The sequence below is a fragment of the Podarcis vaucheri genome (assembly GCF_965113315.1).
Source record: "Podarcis vaucheri genome assembly, chromosome: 14".
Classification (NCBI taxonomy): domain Eukaryota; kingdom Metazoa; phylum Chordata; class Lepidosauria; order Squamata; family Lacertidae; genus Podarcis; species Podarcis vaucheri.
This window is the reverse complement of record NC_138752.1, coordinates 45,411,659-45,424,540: the sequence shown is the minus strand read 5'-3', so window position 1 is coordinate 45,424,540 and position 12,882 is coordinate 45,411,659. Positions and strand designations below refer to the sequence as shown.

General features: G+C 45.9%; 1 protein-coding gene across 1 annotated transcript; it reads left to right on the top strand.

Moving 5' to 3' along the window:
• The first annotated feature begins 763 nt into the window (after nt 1-763).
• On the top strand, nt 764-12,073 carry TMEM11 (transmembrane protein 11). The gene is made up of 2 exons (XM_082199909.1): nt 764-914; nt 11,145-12,073. The coding sequence occupies exons 1-2, from the start codon at nt 844-846 to the stop codon at nt 11,659-11,661; spliced, it is 588 nt and encodes a 195-aa protein (XP_082056035.1). The 5' UTR covers nt 764-843; the 3' UTR covers nt 11,662-12,073.
• Nucleotides 12,074-12,882: the final 809 nt, after the last annotated feature.

Genomic DNA, 12,882 nt, shown 5'->3' with positions numbered 1-12,882 from the left:
AGGAAAAGGTGAAATATAACTGCAATCAACAAATAAATGTGTTCCTTTGTGTGACCCAAGTGACCTTAACTATGGGACGCTGTAATCCCAGGATGTAAAACTCCTCTAAAAAATAAACAGAAATGGCTGCATTAAACACAATGGGATCGGGGCAGCAAGGCCGTAAACTAAGCAGCTACTTGGATGTAAATCCTATTACAATAAGTGGCAGCTGCTTTCAAATAAACTCCTTGCAAAAAGAAGGCTTCTTGGCGCAACTGCAGGACACGAGCGTTCTGAAAGGCGCCGGTTGTGATTGGCCGTGTTCATAAAAGGGGGCGGAGCACGCTCAGGAGCCTCCTCCCTCCCTGCTCTCCTGTGTTGGTAAACGTTCTCCCTCAGACCCACGTGTCTTTGCGAGAGGCGACCGCATGGCTCTCGCGTCCCGCGGCTTCCTGGGAGCTGTAGTTCCTCTCCCCTCCCCCTTTCCTATAAGCTCCGTCCCAACTCGTTCACATCGTGACTACATTTCCCATGCATAGCCGCGCTGGATGGGGAGTCCGACCTCTCCCGCTAAACGCCGCCGCGCGAAGCATTCTGGGGCTTGTAGTTCGAGCGCGGAGCGGGAACCTTTCCCGCTTTTTTTTTTTTAATCCTCCCTTTCCCTGCCCCGCCTCTCTCCTCCGAATGGGAGCAAGCTCACCTCTCCACCCCGCCGCCACACTAAAGAGGACTACGTTTCCCGGCAGGCCTCGGGACCCTTTCCCCCTCCCTCCCCCTCTTCACCTCACGGCGCGCGCCCTTCCCTCCCCCGCCCCCGCCTTCACTTTTGGCGGAGACATTTCCGAAGCGAGTCTCTCCAAGATGGCGGCATGGGGAAGGAGGCGCGCGGGCCCCGGCAGCTCCAGCGGAGGCGGCGCCGGCGCGAGGGAGAGGTGAGCGGCGGAGGCCCGGCTAGCTGCCCGGCGGCCTCCTCCCCGCCCCGGCTCCCGGCCTTCACGCCCTGGGCCTAGGGGAGCCGAGGGCTGCTTCTCCCCTCACGCCCCCCTTAGGCCCCTCAGCTTCTTTGAGGCCTCCTCTTGGCCTTGCAGGGGCCAGGCCTCGAGACTCGGCGCCAGCGGCGGCGAAGGCAGCTTCCGGGGCGCCTCTGTGGGACGGGAGAGCCGGGAAGGAGGGTGCGGGTTGGGCCTGTGGGATAAGGGAGGGGGTGGCCGGCTGGGAAGGAAGAGTGCTGCTAAAGGGTTGCCCGAAGAAGCGGGGGGTGCCGAGGTCATTGGGTTTAGGAGGCAGGAGGGGTCGCTCCGGGGTTGGAGGGGAAACGAGGCCTCGGCCTGTGCCTTGGCACAAGGCCTTGGCATAAGTAGGGCGAGGGGGCCATCCTGGGGAGAAGCCAGGTCCAGGAGGAGTTGGGGGCTGCAAGAGTTCATCCTTGGGGGAAAGGGGAGGGGAAGAATGGGGGGCGCAGGGAGTGGGGCGAGAGGGTGGTCACGGGATGGATTAGGGGTTGCAGGGCTCCTGAAGGAGGTGCTGCCGAAAGAGAGGTCAAACGAATGTGTGTGTGTGATATTGGGGGGGGGGGCGCTGGAGGCATCAACGTGTGAAGCTTCTGTGAGCACAGAGGAGTCCAGTTGCCTTACAAGGTCTGGGTTCGGGGTGGGGGAAAGGTCGTGGCTCCATCAGGCTGTGGGAAAAGTAGGTATCCCCTCACCGCAGCTTGGAGAGGGAGGGGCATCAGGCCTGTGGCAAGGGAAGGTCAGTACACAAAGTCCCTTAACTCAACTCCGGGCGTGTTTCACCCATCCCAGATGTTAGACCCGGAGGTGACAAGAGTAGCTTCTGCTTAGACTAAGAATATTCTTGGATGCTCTTAAAATCTATTTTTGAAGGCCGCAAATGCTCCCCCAAAGTCCTCTGAGAGTGACCTCTTGGTGCACAGCTGTTCCTGTTGGTTGAGTGATTTATGTTTTTAGGTGTTGCATTGTTATGGATTCGGAAGGTTAGGGAGCTGGTGGGGTGGAATTAAGCTGGTGGCTCCTGGCTGTGGCAGTTTTACCCCCTTTGGCCATCAGCTCTCACTTTACTTCTATGTAGATAATGGTAGGAGGTGAAACAAAGAATATTTACATAGTTTTCTTGTGGGGTTTCTCCCATTGCTCAAATTAACCCCAAAAGTTTTAACATATTGTATTTTTAGTTTTGAAGTTCAGTCTTTCGTTGTAAATATTCTCACTTTTAAGGGTAAGCTTCTAAAAGATCGGTATTTGCAACTCTCAGTTGAAACTATTGCTGTGTAACTCATTATAATTTTGCATCCAGGTTTCAATGGTTTCAGCAAACTTCCCTAACTTCAGTTGTTGCTTGTTGCATTCTCTCCCACGAAGGCAGAATGAGGATTTTTTAGTAATGGTTAGGGCATTTTAGACTACAGTGGAGAAAGGCATGATTCTTCTGAAGTATCAATGAAAAGATAAATACTTTCAGCTTTATGTTAAAATGGTTGAAGCCAATAAGGAATAGATGAAATGAGCTCTTCCATTGAAAAAGAGTTTAAGACTTCTAAGCCAATGTAATAAGAAAGTTATCGATATTGAGCGGAGTGTTTGTGAATATGCTAGAGCAGTTAGAACCTGGACCACTCATGTTTAAGGCAGATAGAGGCAACTGGGGTAAAGAAATGCTCTGTGTTGCATGAAGTCTGCAGAAGTGTTTTTCTGAGAGTCTGTTGCTTGGGAAGCTGATGTAGTCCAAAACATCTGGAAGGAATCAAGTTGGGGAATGCTGACTTAAACAATGGTTATGCATTGGCTGCAAACAAGTGTGTGAAACTATGGTTTGAATAGCAAATCTTGGGATTGCGCTAACCAAGGTTAAGTTTTAATCTGCAGTGACAAACTGGTAAAAGCAGGTTCTTTGTGCCTTTGCTTGGAGGATTAGAAGCTGGGCTTATTGACACCTATACCTGCTCTCCAAAGACTGGGTTTAGCCCAACCAGCATCATTGTATGACTGAGTTCTCGATCAGAGTGAAGTCAACAAATCCCAGCGGGAACTAACCATAGCTAAGTGTTATGTCTGCAATAGGTAATTGGAAAACAGTTGGTAATGTGGCTCGTAACAGGAGTTGAGTAATATTCCTGTTTTTGTAAACAAGTAGATCATACCCAGAGTAGACCCATTTAAAAATGGTCATAACTAACTACTACTTTGATGCAACCCATGGTAGGGATGATGGGCATAGTTTTAACCCCAGTTTACATGCAGCTGACTCAAGAAATGTTCCAGTTCTTTGTTTCTGGCTGAAATAATTATTAACCCCCTTGTATTATGGCTTCTACCCTTCTCTCCATTGAGAAGTTGGAAATGTATATGTCTGTTTTCTGACCATCTTTTTTCAGTGTCCCCTTCTGAGTAACATCTGTGTGACTTTGGCTGCCAGGAATGTGTGTTCATCAAGTAACCACAGAATTCGTGCAGCTTTCATGGTAGATGTATTTCCCTTCATTTGTCAGTAGGTTATACCTGCTTCCTGCTTCTTGGATTTCCCATCAATGAGCTTTTTAAAAAATATGCTTTCAGGCTATTTTGATGCTAGGCAGCTAGCTTAAAAGGGAGTCTTGTTGACATGAGAGGGTTAATGTTGGGTGAATAACTAATGAATAAAATATTGTCTGGCATGATGGAATGTGGTCAAATTTAATAATATAGCAGATACCTCAAACCAGTCAGAAGCATCTCTTTGAGTTAGAATTCCAGTAAATTGTTCAGATGCTGCTCTTTGACAAGCTGCCTCTTATATTATGATGTTTGACTATGGTTGAAATCCTAATGAAGGCATGGGGCCTACTTTTTAGCTACATCACACTGTCAGCTTGTTAGGGCTTCTCCCCTTCCCAGCTTTACAGGGGTAGTAGAGCACTTACTGCGCATGCAGAAGATCCCAGAATCAATACCCAGCATCTCCAGGTAAGAGTTTGGGAAGTCTCTTGTCTGTAACCCTGGAGAGATGCTGCCAGTTAAGACAGTACTGAACTAGATTGATAAACGGTCTGACTTTGTTTACAGCTGATTGCTCATTAGGGGTAGGTAACCACTGACAACTTCAACCAGCTGCTGTTTCTCCATCTCATCCCTCACCCTCATCATGATCTGGGGATAATAGACTACATCAGTTAGAGTAGTAATGGTTTCTTTAGATCAGGCATTGGTCCACATTCCCTCAATGGGCACCTTTCCAGGGATCACATGCCACAGGAAGAGGCAAAAGTCGGCTGAGAATGGATGGAACTTTCTCCATTGTATAGCAGGCTTCACTCCAGTCAGGTTTCTACATACACTTCCCTCTCCATTCAGGGAAGCAAGGGCATTAGCACAGTTCAAGGGCGCATTCCAACCAAGCAGGAGCATTCAAGAAAGTGCTGAGTAAGACTAGGGAGGGGACGCAGCCTGGAAGAACCAATACAGGGGCCTGAGGTTCCTCACCTTTGGATTACGTAGTGTCATTGGCATATCTGGTACAGTATTCAGCCAAAATATATAAGTGCATTTGGGACAGATACCTACAGTCAAAGAGGAAGGAGGGAGGAATGTTGGCAAATGCAGTTGAATGTCTTAAACCTTTGTTATAGTTGGGAATGAGGATTAAGGGAGTAATCCAAATACTATGCTGAAGATACGGGTTTTGCAGAGGAGAGTGGAGGCACCACATACGTTTGGGGTGGGAATTCCATGCCAAGGATGGCGTAAAGAAAAATGACCAGTCTTGGAAGGACTTGGAATGTTGAAAAGTGCTTATAAGCATTTATTTTTAAGCTTGTGTACTAATAGTGAACTTAATTCTCCGAGCAATGATCCTTATGAAACCAAAATGGCATCATTCACACACGAGATGGAGGTATTGGCAGCTGTTTATTAGATTTATACAATGCAACTTCCCCCAAAGGAACACATGACAGCAAACATATCAATACTAAATACAAATAAAACTTGTAGAAACAGTTTGGAACAACCTTCTGAAAACCAGTTTAAAATGCCTAAAAGCAATTGTCTGCTCTCAAACTAATAATTTCAGGATTGCCAGGGACATGACTTTCAGTCATCAAAGGCCTGACTAATGTTTCTCTTAAAAATTAATAGGGAGACAGATGTGCCTCATTAGGGGGGTATTCCACAAACATGGGACACGCCACTAGCCAGGCACCTCCAAGTAGCTGCAACACCAGCAGGTTCTCCCCTGGTGATTGTACAGACTGAGCACTGTTCAAAATTCACCAGGTGCATTATTCGGGGTCCAATTGCGACCACGTGGAGATATTTGGCTGTTGGCGACTGACATCTCTATCTGGCTGGTCCCTCCAGCTTTCTTAAGCAGGTGAGCAGAAGAGCTTGCTTATTGTATTTATCTCCCACTTTTTTCTGAAAGGAGTACATGGTTTATCTCCCTTCTCAGTTAATCCCTACAAACCACCCCATGAGGTAGGTTAGGAGGCTGTGACTGGCCCAAGGTCACTCAGGGAGCATCATGACCGAGTGGGGATTTGAACCCTGATCTCCTAGGTTCTAGGTCCGACACTCTAACCACTGCACCACACTGGCTTCCTAAAGTACTTCTGCTCTAAGGCAGCTCTACAGATTACACAGGTAAATATGGCGAAAGCCAAATTCATTTAAGAGAAGGATCTGTAATATTTTCCTTGAAGCTTGAATTTGTTATGTTCTGGATTGTTTTATTTAATGTTTTAATGTGCTGTAAACTGCTTTGGCATTTTTTACTTTAAAATATAAAGTGGTATAGAAATGAAATTAATAACAATTAATCCCATTGCAAAAAAGGGCACCTAGACACTCCATTGTGACACCATAACCTAGGTTTAAGGTGCTATTTGGCAATTAGCTTGTGTATCAATGAGTTTCTAACGCTGGGCCTGAGATGGCTGATACTGTTTTAAAAAACCGTAAAGACAGAGTGGGGAGTCTGCAAGGTGGGTCCCGTGAGGACTGGACATGTGCAGTGGCCATAGAGCACTGATTAATATCAGAGAGGTGGAGGTGAAAACTGGGTGGGAAGAATAGGATGGAGGAATACTCCACTGCAGCATTTTGTTGCAACCTCCACTTGTTCATCTGTTTCAGATATTCAGGCAGTGAGAGTGCCATCGCATATATAGCCAGAGCGGTACCATCCACAAGGCAGAGGGAGGTGTCAGCAGGCTCGGAGGAACCTTGAGGTTTGCAGAAGTACAATAAACATTTAGAGAAACTAGCAATTTACTGTGATTATATGATCCTGTGATTGTTTTCTTGTGTGAAACACTAGGCGCACATTCAGCTGTGCGAGTCTTCAAGTTGAGCAAACACAGTGGACAACCTACTTTTATTCAGCTCTGAAGTTTTGGCTTTTCCATTCTGAGTGAAAATCTGCTGGGCCACTTCACATGCGTTGCTGTCCTTTCTTTTGTTTCACGCGCCCCTTTTCAACGCTCTCTTGAGCATGGCTTTGCATCAGGGGGCTGATATTAATGGTAATACCTAGACTACACTACTAGGCGTTCTGGGGTGGGCATCCTCCCCATTCAGCTCTGATCTGCAGTTACTGCCCTGTTGTTGCAGCTCTGATGTTTCCCCAGCAATCTTGTCAAACCATGTACAGCCTTGGTGATACTGAATTCTTTAACCATGGTTAGCATTGAAAGAGTTTGATACACATAACACATGCTTGTCTTCGGCTGTGCCAGAAAGTGCTGACCCTAGCGATTAGACTTGGGACAAAGTGATCCAAGACCCCTACGGTGTGCGGCTCTTGGAATTTAATGGCATTTGAAAGCTCATGCAATTATTCGGATGTACCCTTCTATACTTGACACACCATGTGACGTAAACTTTGCCAGTCGGCAGTGCAAGAATTCCTCTCCTTCCAAGAACCACTTCTTTGTCCTAGTTTGTTCCTGATTTAAATAACATTTTATTTCATTTCTTAATAACTGACACTGAGAGAATTTGATATAAAAAATTGCCCAAAAGGCATTCAGAAATGCTTGCACTCTACAATGTTTATGCTAGTACTTTGGTTTTGGTATTCCCTTCCAAGGCATCTCTTGAACCTAGGTTTCTATCATTTAGGTGCTGGGTTAAAACTGTGTTTTTACTTTGGCTTTTAATTGAATTATGACCTGCCTTTTTTTAACAGGCTGCTGGTTTTCATTGGCACAACTTTTATTATTTTTATGACCTGTGTTTCAACTTTATGTTGTAAGCTACTTTGAGCATATTTGATGGAAAGGTGAGATAGAATGTGAATTGTCAACTGATTGTTTAGTTGGTCTGCTGTGCAAATCACCAGTTGATTATTAAATGGGGATGTTACAGGTACCTCATATATGTGCCTTTTGTGACACAGAAGGTGTAAAAGTGTAAAGCTGCAAAGCAATAGTTTAAAAACTGCTGCTCATGGTTAGGACGGAAGGTCATCTTAGTATTTCCGTTCATTGCCTATTACAGGAAGGCACAAAAATGACATCAGAGAACAAACATGTGCCTTTAGCTTGCATTGCAGTGGATTAAAATTTGCCCCCCCCCCCAATTATCTAAAGGATTAGTTGAGTGATCAACCAATTACAGCTTGCAGCAGTACTATGTATGCTGTGAATGTGAGGTTTTCAAATTCCTATGCAGCTGAATGCAAGAATTTCTCCCGCTGTGGGTGTGTATACACTAAAGCTTGCAGTCTTGAAACATACATTTTTGCTATTGCTAGATCCTCCCTCTCCTGCCCCTGCCCCCACCCCCTGCTGGGCTGTCTCAAATGTATGAAGAGGCAGTAAAGCTAACCCCCAAAGCCCAAAATCCTGTCCCAGCTGTAGGTTTATTTGTGCTGTACTTTATATGCAGGGTTCAGACTTAATCTTGGGGTTCTTGGGTGACAAGTGTACAGACTTTCATCTTCAATATATTGAAGCCCATGGGTTGCCGCAACTGGTGAATGCAGTGTTGTTGTTTTAAAAGGAATTCCTAATGAGGCTATCACATGACGGATAGCCTCTATGGATTTCTCTACACGCTTCTCGAGATTCTAATCCTTGCTCTGATTTAGAGAGAGAACTGGGTGTGCTGAGCTTTTTTGCAACAGTGCTAAAATTTGCACCCCCTCCCAGTGTCATCGGTGGGAACGTTATTCCAGGCCAGACGCTAAACAAACTCCACACCACACAAAGCTTCCCTTTGTTTTGGATGAGAGGGTCTAGAAAAGGAATGTGTAGAGTACACAGCTGCTCCAAAGCTTTGTTCCATCCCATTTTGAACAAAGGTGTCCTTTGGCTATGTGGTCTGGAAAAAGCTTTCCCCTGCCGTGGTGGCTTTAAAATGGGCTAAGTTGATCTGCGTCTCAAGCACAATACTAGCAGGGTGCTTCAATCCCTGCTTGTTATAGAAAGAGGAGAGTACATTTTAAAGTCCCTCTTCAAGAGATTGCTATTTACTGGCTTTTTGTTCAGAATAAATCCTAAAGGGGAGATGGGGGATGTGGCAGTCATATTCTTGGTCTTCAAAACTGAGGTACCTTTTAAAAGAGTCTACCCCTGTCCAAGTCAAGTAAACAAGATTGCTCCTTGAATCTTGTTTTGCATGGTGTACCTCACCGCAGCATCAAAAGTTTTAAAATTTCAAAGCAGCTTGAAATGTTTTGTCCGAATTCACTGATAGCCATTTTGCAGTGGGGTTTTCTTGGCTTCACAGGAGGGAATGTGGAAACTATTTCAATAGCACCCCCCCCCCGCCACACACAAGTGTGTATTGATCTGCCCTGCTGATGTTCTCAGACATGCTTTCAGTAGCATCCGATACCTTAATCCTTGCTCATAGTCTGCTAATGAATATAGAAGTGTGTCCTGTTCTGGTTGATGACTTCTGAACATTGCCTCTCTTGCTGCTTGTGTTTCTGGAGTTCTGTTTTTACACTTGCTTTGGACCTTGCATATTGTGATTGGGAACTGGTTTTGCGAATACACATTAGGAAGGCCATCAAGGTGTATCAGTTGTGGCTGTTCCTTTGAAACACGTGGGAGCAACAACAGGGAAATGACTAGATCTCCTTACCATGTATCTTGAAGGGGGAGGAGCTGTAGCCTTGTACATCTGGGGCAGAAGAATCTAACCATAGGAGGCCAGTGTCATTTATGCAAGGGTAAATTATGCTGGTGTAACTGACCCCTATTGCAAACTGTTCAGGGGTGGGGCTGAGCCTAGCAGAGGGAAAGGAAGAATTTAGAAATGGAGTTTGAGTTAAACCACTGTTTTCATCAGTGTAATTTGTGCTGGGTTGCTAGGTAATGTGACTAAGCTGAACAGAGTCTGGAATAGAGGCAAATCTGCCCGAATGCTCCTTTTTTGAGTCTAGTTCCAGCTGAGCTGGGTTGGAGGATGGACTGGTGTATCTCTGACTGAGCTGGAATGAGGGGCTTTACCTAGCTGAGCCCTGACTCAACTGGAGATCCACCTATTCCAAACTCCTGGCAGATCAGATCTTGGCTTTGGATTGCTCCCGAAGTGTATCTTGATGTGAGGAATCACTTTCCTAATGCAAAATATATGTATGTTCAAGTCATTACACTAGTTCAATTCAACAGGACCTGCAGGAGAGCTGGCAGTGGCCACCCACCCACAGTGAGACAAGTAGAATAAAACAGCAAAACATTCATAGTAGAACACTGAAAAGGGAGCAGGGAATGTGGTGCAATATGGCATTGGTAGCACTGTTCTGTGTGTTGGGAGTGAACCAGAGAGGATCTCCCCTTCATTTATTTGTCTTCCTCTAGTCACAGACCCGTGAAGGATCCATAAGCAAAACTGCAAAGTACTGCTGGTTCAGAAAATGTTCTGAATTTCTAAACTTGAAAGAGGTAGGATCTGTTTCCCTTCCTAGGCCCATTAATTTCTAGTGTGAGTGTGGATTGCTTAATTTCCAAGCTCCATGTAGCTAAATGGTCCCACTCTCCAGGTTGTTTTGGAAACCTTCCTCAGGAAAGCTTTTTGCCTTCAGAAACTGGCCTCTGAAAAAGTAGGTATACTTTGCTTGCAGGAACAGTCCTGTGATGTTAATTCTTAATGTCAGTGGCCACCTTCAGACTTTGGCCAGGTATATAGATAACACACACACTGCTTTATATCACTGGAAAACGTGGTCAGTTTTGAGGAAAAGAGATGAAAGGATGAAGCTGATGTCTAGGGAGGGAAAGACAGTGAAAGTCAAGATCTGGTTGCCAGTACTTGAGGGTTTAAAAGTATTGTTTTGTGTAGACTGTGTCCAGTAGCAATCCCTAGATCTTTATCATCACCAAAAGCAACACCAAAATTTTGTGAGAGATTTCTAAACTGCCCTTCATCAAGGGGATCCCAGGAACTCAATATGGAAAATTGTCTGGAAAGGAGCTCAGCCAGACCCTGATATGGTGACCTGCCATCATTTTTGAAGCATTTGGTGCAGAAGTTCCTATCTAGCCCACGTGATTAAGGAACAAAGTTTGAAAACATGTGGCTAGTGCCTGCTGTGAAGGCTTAGTTACCAAAGGGAGTTTTGGACAAGTCTTCCCATCGTAACAGGTTTCTGTACCATGTACTATGACAAGTCTCCCAAATCAGTTGATAATTTTCATGCACTCATGTTACCTGGCCCTCTAATGCCTGAGTTCATGTTGGAACAAGGCTAGGAATACCGTGACTCAAACAAATTTTGTATGGGTGTCCTTAAATTCGGAGCACAAGATGTTGATGTCCTCAGTGCACTGTAACAGTAAAATAAGAAGTGCAGAACAGGTTTATGACCACCAAGTAAATAAGACCTGAACTGCTACTAGGCTAGTAAAAAAAGTGTGTGTGTGTGTGTGGTTTCTATGAAGGTGGGGGTCAGTTCCCTCTCTGCTGGACCACTGTGGGCCGTCGTCGCCCCCCCCCCCGCCCCATGCTAGTTGTAGAGCCTTTTCATCCTCTGCAGTTAGTACAGAAACCACGCAGAGGAGGATCAGTCATCCTTCCTTCTACTGCCAGGCTTGCTTGCCTAGAATTCTTAATTTGGCTACAGCCCCTAGGCAAGCTTATAGGTTGTACTGATGGGGGGAAGGCAGGGAGCAAGGCCAGTTCACAACCCTCAAGTAACTCACTTGCCTTTTCTTCCGACAGGGTCACCTTGTCTGCCACGGACTGTTACATTGTTCACGAAATCTACAACGGCGAGAATGCTCAGGACCAGTTTGAATACGAGCTGGAACAGGCCTTAGAGGCTCAGTACAAATACATTGTGATTGAGCCCACGCGCATCGGGGACGAGACGGCCCGCTGGATCACTGTTGGGAACTGCCTGCACAAGACGGCCGTGCTAGCGGGCACAGCCTGCCTCTTCACCCCCCTGGCTGTTCCCGTAGATTATTCCCATTACATCTCTTTGCCTGCTGGCGTCCTCAGCATAGCCTGCTGCACCCTCTATGGGATCTCTTGGCAATTCGACCCCTGCTGCAAGTACCAAGTGGAGTATAATGCCTATAAACTCTCTCGCCTGCCCCTGCATACACTCACCTCCTCCACTCCCGTGGTTCTGGTGAGGAAGGACGACCTACACAGAAAGAGACTGCATAACACGATAGCACTCGCTGCCCTGGTGTACTGTGTAAAGAAGATTTATGAACTTTACGCCGTATGATTGCGGCAGAGGAAGGAGAAATCCGCAAAGACAAAAAAAAAAAAAAAGTGTATTAAGACTCCCACAGTGACATTCAACTTTTCTTCTTGAAGTGGTGCCTGGGAAGCAGTTTGGTTTATCCATATATTATTATTATTATTTTGTTATTTTTAGAACAAAAATAACATGTCACTGGGTGCATCAAGGGAATTTTCAGTTTTCTTACACCTCAGACATGGATCTGCCGTGAAAAGGAACACTGTGGGAGCTGAAGTCAATAATGGAATGTCAATGAACGGAAAGATACCTAAGAGGGAGTGTGGGTTTTTTGTTCCCCCCCCCCCAAGAAACCTTTAAGTATATTGTTTAATTGTATTCTACAGAACCAGCTCAAAGTTATCACTGACCATTCATTAAAAGATGAGAATTTCAAGTGGTTTGCTTTCTTTTGGTGCCAAAGTTGTTTCTAGAGGAATAACTCTTAAGGAAGGCTATAATCATACTAACTCGTGAGTTTGAAGTGCAGCTTTTGGTTATGAGTAGATGGCCTCCTTGAGGAGGGTTCACTGTTGACGGCAACAAGAGGAGGCTTGCTGGGTGTTTGATGTTAACTTTCCCAATATTTGTACTGTTGGAACACAGAAACATAAGCCATGCCCCTTTGTGTAGGGCTTAAAGGTAAAGGTACCCCTGCCCGTACGGGCCAGTCTTGACAGACTCTAGGGTTGTGCACCCATCTCACTGAAGAGGCCGGGGGCCAGCGCTGTCCGGAGACACTTCCGGGTCACATGGCCAGTGTGACATTGCTGCTCTGGCGAGCCAGAGCCGCACACGGAGACGCCGTTTACCTTCCCGCTAGTAAGCGGTCCCTATTTATCTACTTGCACCCGAGGGTGCTTTCGAACTGCTAGGTTGGCAGGCGCTGGGACCGAACAACGGGAGCGCACCCCGCCGCGGGGATTCGAACCGCCGACCTTTCGATCGGCAAGCCCTAGGCGCTGAGGCTTTTACCCACAGCGCCACCCGCGTCCCTTTGTGTAGGGCTTACTTACCCTCAAAGCTTAGTAAGCCTTGCAGTGCAGGAAAGTCGCAGCAAAACTTAAAATGTTAACTAAGACAAGGCTGAATTTGCAAATTCTGCTGGATTTTACCTGGTGTTAAGATTATACTGTTAGCATGCAAAGAACAATTCTTCCCTTCATTTAATTGTACAGGGATTAAATAACCTTTATAATGGACTTC

Bases quoted from the DNA above. Each gene is read 5' to 3' on its own strand.
- TMEM11 (XM_082199909.1), top strand. From the start codon at position 844: ATGGCGGCATGGGGAAGGAGGCGCGCGGGCCCCGGCAGCTCCAGCGGA. The intron at 915-11,144 runs GTGAGCGGCGGA...TTCTTCCGACAG, and splicing joins GGCGCCGGCGCGAGGGAGAG to GGTCACCTTGTCTGCCACGG.